Source organism: Muntiacus reevesi, chromosome 1 (genome assembly GCF_963930625.1).
Source record: "Muntiacus reevesi chromosome 1, mMunRee1.1, whole genome shotgun sequence".
NCBI classification, from domain to species: Eukaryota; Metazoa; Chordata; class Mammalia; order Artiodactyla; family Cervidae; genus Muntiacus; species Muntiacus reevesi.
This window is the reverse complement of record NC_089249.1, coordinates 105516453-105535280: the sequence shown is the minus strand read 5'-3', so window position 1 is coordinate 105535280 and position 18828 is coordinate 105516453. Positions and strand designations below refer to the sequence as shown.

General features: G+C 41.6%; 1 protein-coding gene across 5 annotated transcripts in view; it reads right to left on the bottom strand.

Annotated features, from left to right (window-relative positions):
- PLPPR5 (phospholipid phosphatase related 5) overlaps positions 1–10260 on the bottom strand; it is a 124458-nt gene extending 114198 nt beyond the window's left edge. For all 5 annotated transcript variants that reach the window (XM_065927696.1, XM_065927707.1, XM_065927704.1 and 2 more), the window contains exon 1: positions 9864–10260. In XM_065927696.1, the coding sequence (XP_065783768.1) occupies positions 9864–10100 (237 nt within the window). In that variant the 5' untranslated portion in view covers positions 10101–10260. The remainder of the gene's footprint in view (positions 1–9863) is intronic.
- Between the last annotated feature and the right edge of the window lie 8568 nt (positions 10261–18828).

The following is an 18828-nucleotide window of genomic DNA, read 5'->3' as shown; positions in this document are numbered from 1 at the left end:
TTGAGAGATTTAGAGAAGGGGGAAATTAGCTTTAATCCTGTTTTTGGAATTTGGAGCAAGTCAAGCAATCTCTATAAGTCTTGTTTTCAAGGTAAGCTACCCATGGAAAGTACTCAACAAATGTTTGCTCAGGGAAAGAAGGAAAGGGGAGGGAGGGAAGAAGGAAATCCCAATAGTCACAAGAGTTTTATCAGAAAGGTCACATACCAAAGAGACTGCCATAAATCTTTTTGCCATCATATGTTAATTAACAGGGGTTCTCAGGTGGCACTAGTGGTGAAGAACCTGCCCGCCAAAGCAGCAGGCGTAAGAGACACAGGTTTGATCCCTGGGTTGGGAAGATGCCCTGGAGGAGGGCATGGCAACCCACTCAAATATTCTTACCTAGAGAATCCCATGGACAGAGGCTACAGTCCATAGGCTCACAAAGAGTGGGACAGAACTCAAGCAACTTGGCATGCATGCGTGTTAATTAACAACTAAAGTAGCACTGTTGATAAATATATATATATATTTTTAAACTGATCAAAGAAGAGACTTTTAGTTAGCATGGTAAATGCTAAAAAGGGACTTTTGGTGAAATTCAAACTATGCAGATTGACCAAAATAGTTTGGAAACACTTCCTACCCTTGAACAAACAAGGTATAAAACTCCTGCAAGGCCTGCAACCTATAGCCTTCTGACTTGCTCTCAATGGACAGGAGTATTTCTGCTTGAAGTGCGTCAATCAGGGGACACAGAATCATACCTTGACTATGCTTCTTTTCTATAGATCTTTCATATAAGGTTTATACACTTAAAATACCTCAAAGGGCAGAGAACTGCCAGAGAAGAGAGTGAAAGGACTATTTTGCCTATTTTAATGAATGGTTATTAAGTGTGTGCTCAGCAGAATTTGGCTATTACAACCTCATCATCACAAACTTCAATTAGTCCCTGGATAATTTATCTACCCAAAAATAACCAAAGAGCTGGACATGATGAGTCAGATTATAAAACTCTGACTTTGAGATGCTCAAATCTAGTGATGGAAACATGAATAAAAATAAATACAACATAAAGCACAATATAAGATTTTTTCAATGCCATAATGTGCTAAAGAGGTGGCACAGGTGGCAAAGAACCCACCTGCCAATGCAGGAGACTTAAGAGATGTGGGTTCAGCCCCTGGGTCAGGAAGATGCCCTGGAGAAGGGCATGGCAACCCACTGCAGTATTCTTGCTTGGAAAATCCCATGGACAGAGAAGTCTGGTGGGTATAGTACACAGGCTTGCAAAGAGCTGGACACAACTGAAGCAACTTAGCACACACGCATGTGCTAAAGACATGAAGGAATCACTGAGGTGAATGCAGCTATCTCATCTAAGGAAAAACATCTGCTCACAGGGGTTGGTGCTTGGTCTGAAAGGATACAGAGGAAAGTTCCAGAAATGTTCTTTTCTTAGGAGAAGGGTGGGGGAGCACTATAAACGTTAGAAGCAAGGGAGACAATGAATTCATACACGAAATTATAAATTTATTAAATACCAAACACACACACACACATTTCTATTCACACATGTTCTCTCAGTGAGAAAAGTCCACCAAAAGACTGTCTTTAAAGTTTAAAATGCACCTGATCTGGAAACTAATCTCAAGATTCTGTTTTCACCAAAAAAAAAAAAAAAAAGGTGATTTTCCTGACAGTGATTCTCAAACTACATCTGTCATAATAAGACTAAAAAAGTAACCAGCCTGCTGAGTGAAAACTGGCATTCTCAGAAATAGTTTAAATATTACTGAATATAGAACTCCATTTCACATGTTATATTCAGATAAAATATCTCCCATCAAAATGATATTCCTATGATTTTCCAAAGGCTGTCAAAAAGATCTTCCTAACTATAGGTTAAGATCTGTGACCTCAGAACTTGCCTCCTCCATTTATCTACATGGAACGTTGAGCTGGGAAAAGCAAGTTCTGTTGGCTATTCCAGGTGGCTCAGTGGTAAAGAAATTTGCCTGCCAAGGCAGGAGACACGAAAGACACAAGTTTGATCCCTTGGGTCGGGAAGATCCCCTAGAGTAGGAAATGGCAACCTACTCCAGTTTTCTGTCTGGAAAATTCCATGGACAGAGGAAACTGGCAGGCTATACATTTCATGGGGTTCCAAAGAGTTGAACACAACTGAACACGCACGGCATGGCCATTTGGCTATTCCACTGGTCTTAGAAACCAGTGAAGGTTTATCTTTGAACACAGATTTTAAATTCCCCTTTTTATGCCTGGTTGTAAATGAACTCATACATTTACAAGCATAAGGTTACTGCAAAGTGCACAGTGATATATAATCAAGATGCTTTAACTCTCCCCTGTCTTCTAGGAATGACACCATTTATGCTGTCAGTCAAATTGCTGGGCAATGGTAGGTAGCCCTACCAAAGAGAGAACAGGACTTGAAGTAATTGATTCAGATCCCAGTGGAGCAAACTGCTTAAGCTCCTTAGATGTGTTACCACACATAGTACCTAAAAGAGTTATTATGCAGAGTTAATGATTTACCACTTCCATTCAACAGAAATGATTAAGGGTAACATCCTTTTGCCATGTACTACCAATAGGTGTCACTGGCATTTATGTTAAAAAAGCAGCTATCACTTACTATTTCATGCATGTTTATATTTAATTCTTAAAAGGTATGGGAAGTATCATCATTTCAGTCTTAGAGACAAGAAAGTTGAGGATAAGAGATATAATTTCACGCAGTGTCTGAACTGTTGAAGGGCAGCGAATATGTCTCCCTTGTTATACATGCCAAGTAATAGCACTGTGCCTAGCACACAGTAGATGCATTGTTATCATTCCAAACTTACAAATAATGACTTTTGGGCACAGTTCTAATTTAAAAATTAATATGATACAATGCAAACTTAACAGATGGTATCAACACTGCTCCCTGGAAACATTATTTCTTTCAAACTACACAAACGAATGGGATAACTCTTTATAATAATCTTGAAAATAAGAGCTTACTGAAATATTTTGAAAGACAGCATTGGGTATTAGAATTATGTGCTATAATAATTAGGCCATTTCATACTGTTGGCTTTTTATTTTTGTTATTCTCTCTAGAAGAAACTAAGAAAAGAAGTATAAAAACCTCATTCATTTTTCTACTCCACAGAGTAAGTGTATTGGGCTGGCAAAGTCATGCTATCAGCAATATAACCATCTCCAATGACCAAGCAGCTAGATGACCCATGTAATCTGCTCATGTTATGTTTTCCTTCTATGCATGCAGTGATTTATTGTCTCTAACATGCATTTACACCCACTTGATCCTCAAGACTCGCTCCGAAAGACACAAAAGATGGGCAGGAATAAGTCAACATTTTTTCAGATAAGGTAACTGCTGTAGAGAAGCCACAGGGATAATGAGTGACAGAGGATGCAGGGGATGAGAAGGGAAGGAGGGAGGGAGGGAGGGAAGGAGGGAGAAGGGAAGAGGAGAAGGAGGAGGGGCAGGAGAAGAGGCAGGGGGAGAAGGAAAGGAAAAGGAAAAGCTAGCTGGTTTTCAGATTCCTGACCCCCAACAATCTCTTAATCAGTATGCCAAGGGGAGGAGATAAATGAAAAAAAGAGACTATAGAAGTAAGGCAGGGAGGGAGAAGGGAAAGAGGGAGGATGGATATGAATGAATGAATATGAATGAGAATATCTAAGTAAAGCAAAGCCCTCAGAGACATGAGGAGGAGTTTGAACAGAGTCATAAATCCTCAAAGTGTAGTTCTTAACTTTTAGGAATCTTGGGCATTTCTGACAATCTGATAAAGCCACGAGGCTCGTACTAGAAAAATGCATACATACATGCACACACATATGGGCACACATACATACATATGGTATTTTATACCACAACTTCAGTGTGTTCACTACTCCTCCCAAATCTAGTGCTAGGGTCCACATTAAGAAACACGTCTTAGATGCAGAGGACGCCTCGACTCTCCGTGCACCGCTGTTTGCAGATCTAGAACCAGAGGGTTCCACAGAAAAGCAGGTGCCCGCAGCACCATACCCATGTGTACCATAGAGATAAGAAGCGCGGCTGCAGATCAGAACAGAAACAGCTTCGAATCCGTCCTGTTGCCACCCACCTTTCCACGACATTTCAAGCTTGATAGGAAACAAATCAATTTCCTACACCACACACTGAAACCATTATCTACTCTGGAACACAAAGTTTCCCATCAAATCAGAAAAAAAAAAAGAAAAGAAACCTAAGAGAAAAGCTTTGAGAAAAATTTGACCCTTTCAGTATGGAATCCCTATGACTAATGATCTTTAAAGATCTGTTTGACATGTAAGGATAAAGGTACATTACAAAATAACTAAATATACAGACTTTGATGATTCTGGCAGTCACTGAAGGACTCTGGACTGATCATCTCACCTTTTTACATCCAAGTATCCTTCATAAGTTTACTGTGAAGATTAATTATATTAATGGATTGAAAAAATTTAATACAAGTCTGACATCTAATTTCAGTAAACATTTCATTTCTCACTAAAAGTGGGCTTAATGATAGTGTGTATGTTTAAAGAAAGTATTATGTTACTATGGTGAGCATTAAACAAAGGAACACATTAAATTTATGTTACACAGTGTCTGGTGCATAGGAAATATTAGCTAGTGCTAGCCTGCTGAAGAAATGAAGGAGTTGTCAAAGGCAGAAATCACTGACTGGATTGGAAGGAGAGAGGTCTGATTGAATTTTACTGTTTTTGCTACTCAGGCTCCCCAATTTTGTGGGTGATGGATAGAACTAGGTGGCTTCTGCCCACCTCCAATATTTTATCAGCCCTGGAGCCCCTAACAAAGGTATTTTGCTAGGCTTCTTAAATAGGTTGCCTTGATTAATTATCCCCAAACCATGGGAGGACTAATGGTAGTTAACACATATACAACTGGGCACTAATCTGATATTTACATACGTTAACCAATTTCATACTCATAAGATCTCCATTTTACAGAAGAAATGGGCACAGAAAGACAGGCTCAAGTTCACATAGCTGGAAAGTGGCAAATCTGGGCTTGCAATCTGACCCCAGAATTGTGATCTTAACCTCTACAGACACTGCCTCTCAGGAAGCAGTTGTTTAATCCTTGGTTTATGAATAAGTAAAATTTCCCAAGTTCACATCGATAGTTAGAAAAAGCAGGATAAGAATTCAGACCTAACGCCAATATCTGTGCTTCTTCTCGTCCCCCCACACCACAGAAGTATAGTGTATTCTGGGAGTGGTGACGGGCAGAGTTAGGAGTGAGCACCCAAGGCAAGATTCAAGGAAGGAGATGTCTGTGGGGAAGGTTCAAGTATTTAACAAGATGGAGCTCTGGATATGAGATATCTGTCTATCACCATCAACTTCCACCACATTTAGAAATGCAACATCCTTGGGATAGCAGCAGCAGCAGCTCCATGCCTCAGTCTCAGAGCTGAGGGAGCTTCCCGCAGATGCAGGCATAAAGAATCAGAAATGTTCCCTCACTCTCAAACGTGCCCAGCTCACTGTTGTTTTTCCAGTCTTCATTCTGGCTCTATGAAGAGGGATGGTTTAGCTTTGTCTCCTTCAAATCATCTGTGTTGCTCAGAGATCTAAGGAACAATAGGAGCTAGTGTAGTGGCCACTGTATCCAAATGTAGAGAGCAGAAACCATTGTCATCACCAGGTCTTTTAATCAATGAAAAACACAGGTCCCGTATTAAGTTTACATCTGTAAATCCTGGAGGTGGTGTTTTTGTAAATGTTATACAGATCAAACTGAACAATGCCTGTTTTAAGAGTTTGTAAACCATGTCATCTTTGTAAATGAGTCAAATTACAGGTGTTTCCTGAGAACACAATTAAAATAATAATATTTCACAACACAAAATAGACCTGGAGATAAAGAGCCTAAAATGATCTTACACAGATATTTAATAACAGAAGAGCCCTACACTACGGTCCCCAAAATGTCCTAAAACACCACCCATCACACAAGTCCCTACTCAGTTCCTAACAAATTGAGAAAAACTCAGCCCGGCATTCCAGGACTCAGTGCTGAGACCCCAGTCTTCCTCTTCAGCCATACACCCCTGTGAGCCCCGCACACCACTTTAGAAACAGGACCGACCACTCCCAGTTTCACAAGGACAAGCCGCATTCTCTCTACCAAGCATGTGGTTCATGTTCATACAGCTGCTTCTGCGATGTCCGGGCTCACATTCCATTTCAGCCCTCCTTCAAATCACATCCGAAAAGCCACCATTTGCTTCAAGAACCCTTTCTCCCCCTCTTCAATTAAAAATGGTCTTGTCCTCTTTGAACCACCAGGGGTCTTTGTGGTACATATATGTGTGTGTGTATACATATACATATATGTGCACATGACATTTCCATTATGGTGGTTTATGACTTTTGGCATGGTTATCTACTTTCCCAAGTTAGTGTGTAAACCCTTTAGGATCAGTGACCATAGTTTACTTCTGAAATTGCCTTTTTATAATCACTACTCTGGCTAATAGAGTGCATGCAACACAGGAATTCAATAAGCATTTACTGAATTACTATTTTGTTAATAATGTTAATTATAGAGTGATCTCCTATGGATGATCAACTATGAGCCAAGAATGATATTTACATATCATATCCCATTTAATATTCAAAATCCTGTGACTTAGAAAATCAAGAATTAAGGAGTTGTAAATTAGTTGTTACACAGCAATCAAGGTTACTTAGCAAGTAGACTCTCCAACTCTTAACGTAACAGCAGAATGCACTTCGAATCTGTCATACTTCAAACACGTACCCCAAGTCAACACTATATATAAGTGACAAAACGTAAAGAATATATTGCTTTTCACTTTTAGATAAATAAATTTGGCAAATTTGAAACTGAACCACTGACTGTGGTAGTGAGGAGAACTATTTTCCAAAATTAGTTTTAAGGATTAGAAATGAGTTTGAAGGTTAAAATATATATATCACATTGAATCTTTATCACTACAGTCCAAGAAATGTAGAAGATGGGGAAAGAGACCATTTGAGGCATTTGTTTAGAAGAATGATTTATGAGTAAGCTGAACTTGAATATTGTAATGAAAAAGGCACAGGTTTGACATAGTAGGGTTAAAATTCGGGTGTAATGTTTTTAGGTTTGGTCCTTGGCAATCTAATTAACCTTTCTAAATCTCAGTTTCCCCAAAGGTTGACAATAATAACAGCTTTCATAGGTAATTCAAGTATTAGATAGGTATAGGGAATACAAGGGCTTCCCAGGTGGTGCTAGTGGTAAAGAACCCGCCTGCAAATGCAGAAGACATTAGCAGATGCGGGTTTGATCCCTGGGTCCAGAAGATGCCCTGGAGGCATGGCAATCCACTCCAGTACTCTTGCCTGGAGAATCCCATGGACAGAGGAGCCTGGCGGGCTACAGTCCACAGGGTCGCAGAGTCGGACACGACTGAAGAGACTCAGCATGCACGCACAGAGAATAAAATCCAACAGATGACAGGTATTGCTAACAGTATTATTAGCAATATTGTTTTCATGAAGAGTGACTGGGCTAGGTCAGTGCTCTTGAGAGGAATGAAAAGGCAGGGCTGCCATTACTATTCCCAACCATTCACACCGTGAGAGTGTACTCCTGGGAAGAGCAGAAGGGGAAACAAAGGCCAGCAGCACAGCCAGCCTCAAAAACCCAACACCACCTTCTCTGCACACTGACTCCCAAATTCTCTCTTGTAACTAAAAGAACTGAAAATCAAAACATGGAAGTCAAGCTGGATCATTCCTTTTAAAATCTTGTGAGTATATTCTAGATCCTCACCCTGGCAGCCTTTCTTAGCTTCTTTCAGAGAAAGTGTTTTCTGGAACTAGGACAAGCAGTATGGCATTTGGCATTAGGTCGCAGAGGCATCAAACACCACACCCACCATTTTCATCTTCAGGTGCTTCTAGTTTATTATCTGATCCTCAGGGGCCTCAAATGTTAATTGAATATATCTCCTGGAAGGGCTGCTCTGAGAAGTATATGTGGCCCTGACTATTCAGTGCCAAGCACAAAGGAGGCACTTAATAATGACTAATGAATTCCCTTTCCCCTTAACAGCTCCCCCTAAGTGGAGAATAATCAAGTTCTTTGCACAAATACGCTAGCATCTCTAAATGGCACCTGCCAATGGGGATGGATACTTGGATCTGAAAAGTGCTATCTCATTTAAATGAGGAACAGAATGGTAATTACCAAGGGACAAGTTACAGACATTACTGATTATGGTTGTACCCAAACCAGTGTCCTGACAGTGACAGGCTTTTCTCTTAAAAAAAAAAAAAAAAAAAAATCTTGAAAAATCCCTGAGCCATTTAGTCTCTTGAAAAACATGTGCCTTGGAAACCCAACATCTGCAGAAAGCAAAAGGGCCTGAGAATCACCAATTAATTTTTTCTCTTACAGCTTTTCAAACAGAGGCGAGAAAATGAACATGACACTGAATTTGGACTTTCTGGCATAGTTTAGCAAATTACAATGGAAAAAAACAAACACTTTCTGGTGCAAGGTCTAACACTTTTCAAACCAGTAAACTTGAGCTGGATTTGAAGTCAGCTATCACAGTACCTGTGATAAAGTTACTTTTAAGTTACCAAGAAGTTTCTTGACTTGTTTATGGAATTCCAATATGGGTGGGAACTTATCATTATTTTGTAAATTATTGACTTATTTCCCCTGAAATCAAAAAAACCATGAGTATCCAAACCGTAGATAAAAGAGAAGTTCTTAACATTCATTACTGCAATTCAACCACTGAAAAAAAAAGTACCTTTTCTTTCCCTCTTCATTTGTTATCTGTTGAGAGAGAAGGGAAGAAGCTACCACAGGAAGGGAACCTCCAACACTTTGACAATATTAAAGGAACCACATATTGTCTTCTTAAAAAACACCAATTCTCCTACCCATAACTTTGCACCACATTCACATCAGAAATTATTAAACGATTATTAGCTTAATAATTACATATGTGTATGTGTGTATATATATTTGTGTGTGTGCATGGGTGTCCGTAGACACACACACACACACACACACACACACACACACACACACTCACAGAGTTCATAAACCCAAGAGACATTCTCAGAGAGGCTCCAGGGGAAAAGGACTTAAGCAGCCCTGGGAGTGGAACAGCCTTTAAATAAATCTTGTAATTTAAGCACAGCTCTCGCTTTTCAGCAGGCACTGCTTCTGGAGCCTCTTCATTTAAGAGTTCTCATATTCTTTTTTAGGGATTCGTTCCCTGATCAGCTTAGTGCCATTGGCTCTGCCTTCGAGAAAGCAAGCAGGCGGTAAACCGGTCATACGCGCCCCGACTGAGGAAGCAGGAGTCCCTTCCACAGCCCAGCAATTGATCCCCGTCTCCCTCTCGCCGGCCCCGCGGCCGCTCGCCTTCCAGTCGCCAGGTGAGAGGCGGCGGCCGGCAGAGCAAGGCCACGGAGTAGATGAACTCAAGATTCAACCCGCTAACTCACCTCCTCCCCAGCCCCGACTCCCACCCATCACCTCCTACAACCCCCTTCCCTCCCATCCCCCTTCGTGCCACCCCACGGTGCAGCCACCGCAGGGTGCGGGGAGGCAGGGGCGGCGGCCGCGGAGAGCTGGGGGCTTCCTTCGCACCCACCCCCGACGCGCCCTAAAAGACTGTCCTCTGGGGAAGGGGCTGCCGGCAACTTGGAGGAACTTAGAAGGCAGAGGCTGAGGCGCCCGGACCTCGGCGGGGCCTCAAACCAGAAGGCGAGGGGCGGAAAAACGGTGTCGGGGCGAGGGCGGCTGCCCCCGGGCTTACCACGAGCACGGGGACCCCGGCGGCCAGAGAGTACAGGAGCACGGGGGGCACGGCGCTGCTGTCCTCCGGGCCCGGGTAGGGCTTGCGGTAGGCGCTGTCGTGGCAGAAGAAGCCCTGCACGTTCACGGTGAACGTGTCCGTGTACTCGAAGTAGTACGCCAGCATCACCGTCCCTGCCATGATCACCATCTGGAAATAGAGCATGCTGCTGGTGAGCGCCGCGGGCCGCAGGGGCATGCACGCCCCCCGGGCCGGGCCGAGCCGAGCGTGCGGCGGACGGACCCCCTCCCGGGTCCGCCGAGGCAGCCACCCGGGGGCGCGGCGGCGGGGGCGGCAGGAGGACGAGGCGCGGGAGGCGGGATGGAGCTGCCGGAGGAAGAGGCGGAGGCAGGTCCGGGTTTCGAGGCGCCGGCGGGCTGCGGAGGCGGCGGCTACCCCCCGGACGAACCCCCGCTCCCCTCCCCGCCCCCTGCCCGCCGCAAGCGCCGCCCGCCCGGGCGCGGGGTCGCGCGGGAGGGCGGGGAGTCCCGGGCGGCCGGCAGGGCCCCGCAGGAGACGGTTCGCGATGCAGCCGCGCAGGACCGAAGCCCCCGGCCCGCCCGGCGGAGGGGCGGACCAGGCGGCGGCGGCGGCTGGGACAGCGGCACCTGTACCCCTCGGAGGGCAGACGCAGTGGAGCTGGAGAAGCTCCTCGCCGGGGTAAAAACCCAAAAGGGGGGGAGGGGAGGCAGCAGAGAAGGAGCTTCTAGAAACTCCCTTCTGAGGCAGCAGCTGGACGGTTTAGGAAACCCGCACAACGCCTGGGAAAACGGTGCGTGGATGCGTCTTCGAGGGGCAGCCCCGCGAAGCGCAAAGTCCCGGTGCCGCGCCGCGACTTTCAGCCGGCGCTCCCTGGGATTCCTTAACCCCGTGCAGGACACACGCCCGGCGCTGGCTTCTAGGCGCAGAGAGAGGCATCATCTCGGAGGATTTTAGATTCGGAGTTTCTCTGCCTCCACCTCCAGTTGCCTAGGGCTTTGTATGTAAAAACAGAAATCAGAGCTCCGGAGTTCCGGAAGCATCACCTCTTGTACAACGGCCCCTTCCTCGCTCACGTATTCTCCTCTGGCTTATCATCTCAGTTTCCCTTTATTAGATGCCTGTGAGACGAGGCATTGCACATTCCCAGGACGCAGCGGTGGCAGCCACTAGGGAAGGAAAAGCGGACCGTTTGCCTCACCTCGCTATTCCCTGAGTTCGCGGTATTGCTGCAGTTCCCCAGGGGTCAAGTGAAAGGATCGGGAGACAAAGAGGGCTCACACCACAGGCATACAGAACCCTCCATACACTGGCCATGCACGCGTGTGCGTGGGTATGTAAGTAGCAGTGCAACTGCATGTATGTAAAGAGCCCGTTCGTGCGCCATGTATCTCCCTGCGTGCAAGAGGAGGCAGCAGACGGAGGGGGCTGGGGCTGGGGGCGCTTAGGGGAACCTGACACTGCTTACCTTCCCCTCCAGAGAGAAGCTAGGAAGCCTGAATGCCAGGCGAGGGGATGAAAATACTCCCGGAGCCCTGCTCTTCTCATTACAACGTGGAATCAATCTAGCAGATTTCTAGAATATTCATTTTAATTGGTTGTAGCTTGATGAATTTTAGAGGTGGGCCTTTATCATCAGTAAAGAAACATTTTTAGGCGAAAAAATCCTTTTAAATTTGGCAAATGATAGTTTAGGATAAGATAATAAAGGCAGTGTGAATTTAATGTAGAATATTTTACCTTCTACATTGTTAGACCATCATTTAATAACTGATTACTTAGTGCTTACCAGATAAACAACACTTAACAACCTGTATAATAAACAGTTTTGGGCACTGGGTGTAAACTGTTGCTAAATGGACAAAAAAGACATCGTATTGTGAAAATGTAATTACTGCAGAGATGCATGGTCTCGTGCTACCTTTAGAAAATCATTCTAAGACTGTAAGAGTGTCTGAACTGCAAATCTGGTTCTAAATTGGAATCCCCCAAGCCTTTCTATTTAATAGAATTTTTTGAAGAATGGTGCTAATTCTAAAAGGTAGATTTTAAATGTAACTTTGGATTAAGGAGAGTCTAATGTAGGTAATTTATTCAAATTAATGAAAACCTTCATTTTAACAAGTTAATTTAAATTCAAATTTAAAATGCATTGTAATGCCTTTTCCACAGTGTCCTAGTGTGACTAGTGGGCTTCCCAGTAGAGGAGACTGTACTTCAGAGACACCGGGTCGGGAAGATCACCTGGAGGAGGGCATGGCAGCCCACGCCAGTGTTCTTGTCTGGGGAATCCGGTGGACACAGGAGCCGGGTGGGCTGTTGTCTGGTGGGTCGCAAAGAGTTGAACACAACTGAAGCGGCTTAGCATGCTTGCACATGTGCCTAGTACTATGCGTAACAAGCAGTGCTGGTCACTGCTCTGTCCTCATCTCATCGTGAGCAGGAAAGGGTGCATTGTACCATTCACAAAGGTATTTAATCTGAATAAATTAAGGACCTTACCCCTCTAAGCTTAAACAACAGGGAAGTGTTTTCACATATAAAATTGTTGTCAAGGTTAGAGAATCACCATCTTTATCTCCCTAGATAAACGTAGCATGTATACTTATTTGCAACACAGGGCAACATAATAGCACCAACTCAGGTCCTTCCTGGGTTCAAGTCATTCTACCATTTAACCAATATGGGGAACCTGGGCAACATGCTGGACCTCTTCCTGCCTTAGTTTCATCACTGCTAAAATTGAGGTGATACTGGTACTTACTTTACAAGGTTGATATGAGGATTATTGATGCTTATTATATCCGGCACATTGTGTTTAAATTCTATAAAATATACCCTAATCATACATGTTTCTAGCAGCCTTAACCCAGGCCACTCTAATACCCGTCACCAGTCACTTCCTTCTCATTTTATTGCTTGCAAAATGATTCTGGGTGTATCCAGAATACACCATATTTGGAATGGAATACAAAAATATTCCATATTTTTGTAGGAATAACTGTTTTTCTGTAGATCTGTGAACATTCCATCTTCTGTTTCAGATGGTATCCATCTCAAGAATGAGATATTATTTTCCTTCAGAATTCTCAATATCCTCATCATTTGTTCATGTTAGATGGTCAAATTGGTGTTGCTGACTGATTCGTGGTTGACTTACCATCCAGTGCTTAAATTCAAAGTTAATATGTTCTAAAGATACCAACATAAAATTTCTATGAATATTTGAGCAAATTGGTTATACATAGAAATGGTGTGAGGTGGATGAAAGAGCATGAGCAGTGTGCCCTGGGACTGGTTCCTTTCCTTTCCTGAGCCTGAGGTTTCTTAGAGACAAAATGAACTAATTTGTCTTACCTCTGGGCTTATTTTGACAATTAAATGAGAATATGTAAAGTGCCTGGCCCAAAGAAGTACTTATTTAGGATGTTTCTTCATTTTATTTTCTTATGAATCATTTAAGCTAATTCTTTTCCAAAATACGTATTTTCAATTCCAAAGAATCCTTTGGAACCCTGCCTCAATTATTAATTTAACTATCTGTTTCTAGATTAAAAACAGCACTATGCATATTTAATCTTTTGGAATCTTGACCAAATTCTTAATTTAATTCCTAGGTCTACTATTGTGCTTTCAAATGTATTGTAGCAGTCAGTCTTTCTTAACAAAACACAAAATTCTCCCCTCTTAGCTCCCACCAAATTGGATAACATAGGTCAAAAGTGTGGCATTTAGAGCTCTCTTCTTTTCTAACTTCCAGTGATTCATATTGTATTTGTTTGTGCGTGACTTAACAACCACTCCATCCCACCATGTTTCTCCACCTATAAAACCATGATAAATACTGGGACAGATCTTGGGGGAATTATTTATCAATTCCAGTACCTCTCATCCACTCATCGAAATACTCATGCCCTAGTAGGAACTAGTAAGGTGCTAGACGGGCATAGGAAGATACAGTCCTTGTCTATATGGTTTGTAACTTTTCTACTATAGATAGAAGACAGACATACAGAAAGTCAGGGTAGAGGTGGTCTTTAGATTGGCAGCAAGTGAAAAGACCATTTGAATAGTCCTTGGGAAGTCAAGTGCTGAGTATTTGTGGGTAGCTAGATGAGTGAATGTATTCTTCTTAAGTTTTAGAACCTCAGGTGCCTAACAGAGGGGAATAGGAAATGGACCTGGCTCCTCAATATTATGACCAAGTGGGTTCTGTACATCGAATCTATGCATATCGAGAGTCAAGAGTGAGATTCCCTGCTCAAGTTCAAGGATTTGGACCTCATTAATTTATAGACAGAATGTTTGTTTAAAGTTAGGACCCAGCTTTATTATTACTAGATTTTATTTATTGTTAGGTTTATATCACAGCTATTTCTTTTTTTTTTCAACTTTTTATTTTGCATTGGAGTATAGCCGATTAACAATGTTGTGGACATTTCAGGTGGACAGCAAAGGGACTCAGCCATACTTATGCATGTAGCCATTCTCCCCCAAAGGGATTCTTCCCTGGTAGCTCTGTTGGTAAAGAATCTGCCTGCAGTGCAGGGGACCCAGGTTAAATCCCTGGGTCATGAAGATTCCCTGGAGAAGAGAGTGCAAACCACTCCAGTGTTCCTGCCTGGAAAATCCCATGGACAGAGGAGACTGGTGGGCTACAGTCTGTGTGATCACAAGAGTCGGACACAACTTAAGCGACTAAACCACCACATTCTCCCCCAAACTCCCCTCCCATCCAGGCTGTCACATAACATTGAGCAGAGTTCCATGTGCTATAGTAGATTCTTGTTCCATTTTAAATATAGCAGTGTGTGCATGTCCGTCTTAAACTCAGACTTAGAGAACAGACTTATGGTTCTTGGGAGAAAGGATGGGGAAAAGGGAAAAGGGGTAGTTAGGGTGTTTGGGATAGACAGAATGTTTTTGGCAGAGATGCCTGAGCATTTCCAAAGATCAAAGAAGATGCAGAATTACAAACATTGTTTTCCTAGTGTTTAAGGTAACTCAGAGGTAAATCCAGGCATTTTCCTGACGTTTTCTCACTCCATGTACAACCAGAGATAAATAACATTACAATGTCAATGCATAGCTGAGATGATGAGGTATGAAGAATTCAGAAGGCTTTACATAAATTAGGGAAGTTCTCAAAAAAAAAGAGTCCTTTTAAAAACTTCAAAAATCTGTGTTCACAATGCTTAACCTGTGCTAAAGGTGTTTAAGGAGATTCGCACATGTGACAAGTCACATGACTTTGCACTAGTGAGGAACTTTGAATATTAACATATATATTAGTAGAAGATCTCATGGGAATAGGTTTGGAAAAAGGCATATTTTAGGCCAGATAACTGCATTCAGAATAAGTAAGGGCATCTGGTAATTCTTTCTAATACTTACTGAATGGCAAGACAGTATCTTAACAGATCTTTATTGACGTGTATCTAGAAAATGAACAAGTGCACCAGTTTACTAACTTCAGGAGAGTTTGATATAGAGAACACCCCTGAAGCTTGAATAAGAAATACAGTGTAGGACTGGTTAACTCAAGAAATGTTGTGCTTAAACCCAGTCATATAAACTCAAAGAGACAACATCCTCAAAGTCAACCTAAAGAGAGCTAAGAACATTCGGGATTATACCTATGGCATTTTCATTTTTGGCGTCATAGTATACTGCATCCTCACAGAATGATTTTCAGTGCTTGATTTAGGAGGTAGCTTCTTTTTCAAGAAAACAGGAAGAGAAACCAGCTAGAATAGTAATTTGTATCTCTGTCTTTGAGGTTCCAGCTGTAATAGGATGTTTATTTCAAAGATCAGATGCTTTTGACCAGAGAAGTGATACTTATCTTCAACTAGGACCACTAAGAAATCTTGAAAGTGCCTCACTCTGTGGCTGTGTTACAGCTGTTCTAGTCTATACGTACAATGTTTTAAGTTTTCATTTTCAAGAGAGTTGACACAAATGAAGTACATGTTTTATTAGAAAACCTAATTATATTTCACTGAAGGGAAAGGTATGAAATTGATGGGCCAAGTTAAAGCACAAAAAATTATTAAATATTAAGGCTGGGAAATTAAAAAAAAAACTACCAACATGCTGTTATTTAAAATTATTATGTTATTATCCTATGTTTAAAATTTAAATTATTAAGTCAATGAAAGTTATTTAGGACATGTGGTTAATACTTCAACTGTATGCCCATGACAGTCATTTAGCCTCTCTGAATCTGTTTGCTCATCTGCAAAATGGGTTAATGAATCTTTACAAAGCCATCAAATGGCTTATATTGATAAAATGCTCAATAAATATTAAAGCACTGGACAAATCTGCATTTGAAAACATTCTAATTAGGAGAAGAGCATACCTAATCTGACTGGGTCCTGGGTTTTCTCCCCAGCACTGTTTCAAATCACAGAAACTCAGATTAATTGCTTCCTGTTCTGTTGCTATATCTGAATATTGAATTGTTGACCATATGTTTTAATGATAAAAAATTTGTTACATATATCTCCATGGATCCATAACATCAAGGAAAGTTTCAAAATATTCAAGTTCCCTAAGAATATCTTTAAACAATTATTAAGGATAAGAACATAGAAGTGTGGCAGTTAAGTATGATGGATAAGCCCAAGCACCCAGAACTCTACAGAACTGAGTTTATATCTTTACTCTGTAGATTCATAATTGAGGGACCTTGGCCAAGTCATTTTAATTTCTATGGTGTCCTAAAGTGGGGATAATGTTGCCTGCTTCACCAAGATGTGGTATAGAACCTTGGCCATTCATGACTATAAATGATCATTATGGATATTGTTACCCTTCTGGTATAATTAATCCTGCCACTGCTGGGTCAGCAAAACTTTTATTGATCCATTTGGAAATGTGCCTGCATAAAATTCTGCTGAACTATCTTTGTAACTTCATGTTACTTGAAGACACCTGAAAGTCATTATGTGTGCTATGATAGATGAGAACCATCCTACTAAACAAAATCACAAATCCTGCTAACACTTTGAGAAACAGTTTCTTTAGCAGAGATATGGAGCATGTGGGAAAAACTATGCTTATGACAGCTGTGGGTCTTTTGTCAAGGATACAGCTTGTGAATGCTAATCAGCATTTGTTCGCTTGTCCTTCAATGCACTACGTAGTGGCTGAAACAAAGACAATACAGAAACTAGACACTCAAAATGGTTCCTTCTGTTCAGGGTTAACTATTAGCTTAATATCAGAGGATTTTCAGAATGCTGTTTTGGTAAGAGCAAAGGCTTCTGGCATGATGAATTTCTGGCCTAAATTTCATCTTTCTTGAATGGATTAGTAAATGACTGGGCTTTTCTCCATCTACAAATTTACAACTATAAGCATGGAAAGTAATTTTTTGGACAAGTAAAGACATAATGTCTTAATTACTGAATTGGAAAATAGTAAGTAGCAGAAAAATTTTCATTAAAATATAAGTGCTTGAGGATTGTATCACTTTGAAAGAAAGTGGAGGAAACGTTTGGAAAAGAAACATCACTGTGCATATTGTTGTGTTTACTCTTGTGATTAGCACTCTATGCTGTTGAGTATGATTAATCATATTTCATTACTATAATCAATGTTTCAGTGTATAATGGTGTCTTTAATTTAATGTAATTGATAAAGATAAAACATTTTACTTTGTTTTCCACTTACTGATATTTTGCTTTAATACTTCTTTTGGCTCATACAGATCTCCAATAAAAATAGAAGAACATGAATAGTAAAATCTTAATTAACTTCAAAAAGGCTCTTAAATAGGGTATCCTGGGAAACTACTGCTTTTATTAATAGAAACCCTCTACCGTTTTTTGTCAGAACTGTTAAATTAGTAATCAAATTATGCTGAATATACTACATTTTTCTTTGATGATCTGACATAAGGGTCATTATTTTGAGTTCAGTTCTCACTGTTCATTAGTGTAGTGGTTCAACATGTGGAAGATTAATTTTTGTAAGTGCTTATAGTAGGATAAACTCTGGACATTTTGTTAAAAAAAATTCCTCCAAATATATTTTTATTTATTTGAAACTGCAATACTATTTATTGAGTGACTACTATATGCTAAAACAGTTCTCCCTCCACTCCATTTACTGAAGAGGTATGACAGCATCCGTCTTTCAGAAAGTAGTATATAGAATACTACCACCTAGTGAGGGTCCCAGTCTATGTGGAGTCTAGTTTAAGTAGATCAGACTTTCACTAGTTAAGATACTTGTTTGTAATTCTACAGCAGCATAAAACGAAAGAGGCTCTGGAGTGCCACGGAGTTTTCATTTCAGTGTTTAGTGGACCTGGAAATGAGGCCATAGGCTCAGGAAGTAGATGCCCCACGTCCTTTTAACTTTGGATGATCCACCTTAGCTACTGAACCAAACCAGAAATGAAAGTTTCAGGAGAACTGGGGACTGACACCTATATCAGTCTGCTTAGGTGGCCATAGCAAAATACCATAGACTGGGTGGCTTAATAGAAATTTTTGTTTTTACAGTTCTGGAGGCTGAAAGTTCAAGATCAAATTCCCATTAGGCTTCCCCCCCCTTTTTTTTTTCTTGGTGAAACCTCTCTTTCTGGATTGCTGACAGTACCTTCTAACCATGCCTTCATGTGGCCTTTACTCTATGCTTGCATGGACAGGTAGCTCTTCCTCTTCTCACAAAGACACCAATCCCAGCAGATTAGGGGTCCCAGCCTTATGACCTCATTTAACCTTTGTTGTCTCCCTTGTAGAGGCCCTATCATCAATAGTCACACTGGAGGTTAGAGCTTAACAATATATGAATAGTGAGAGGACATTATTCAGTCCACGAGAGCATTCCACTCTCTCCCAATTCAGTATATATTAAAGTGTTTCATTAGGTTGCACCGGATGAAATAGTCATTTGAGGGCACGAGGAGAAGGGGGGCGAAAGAGGATGTGAT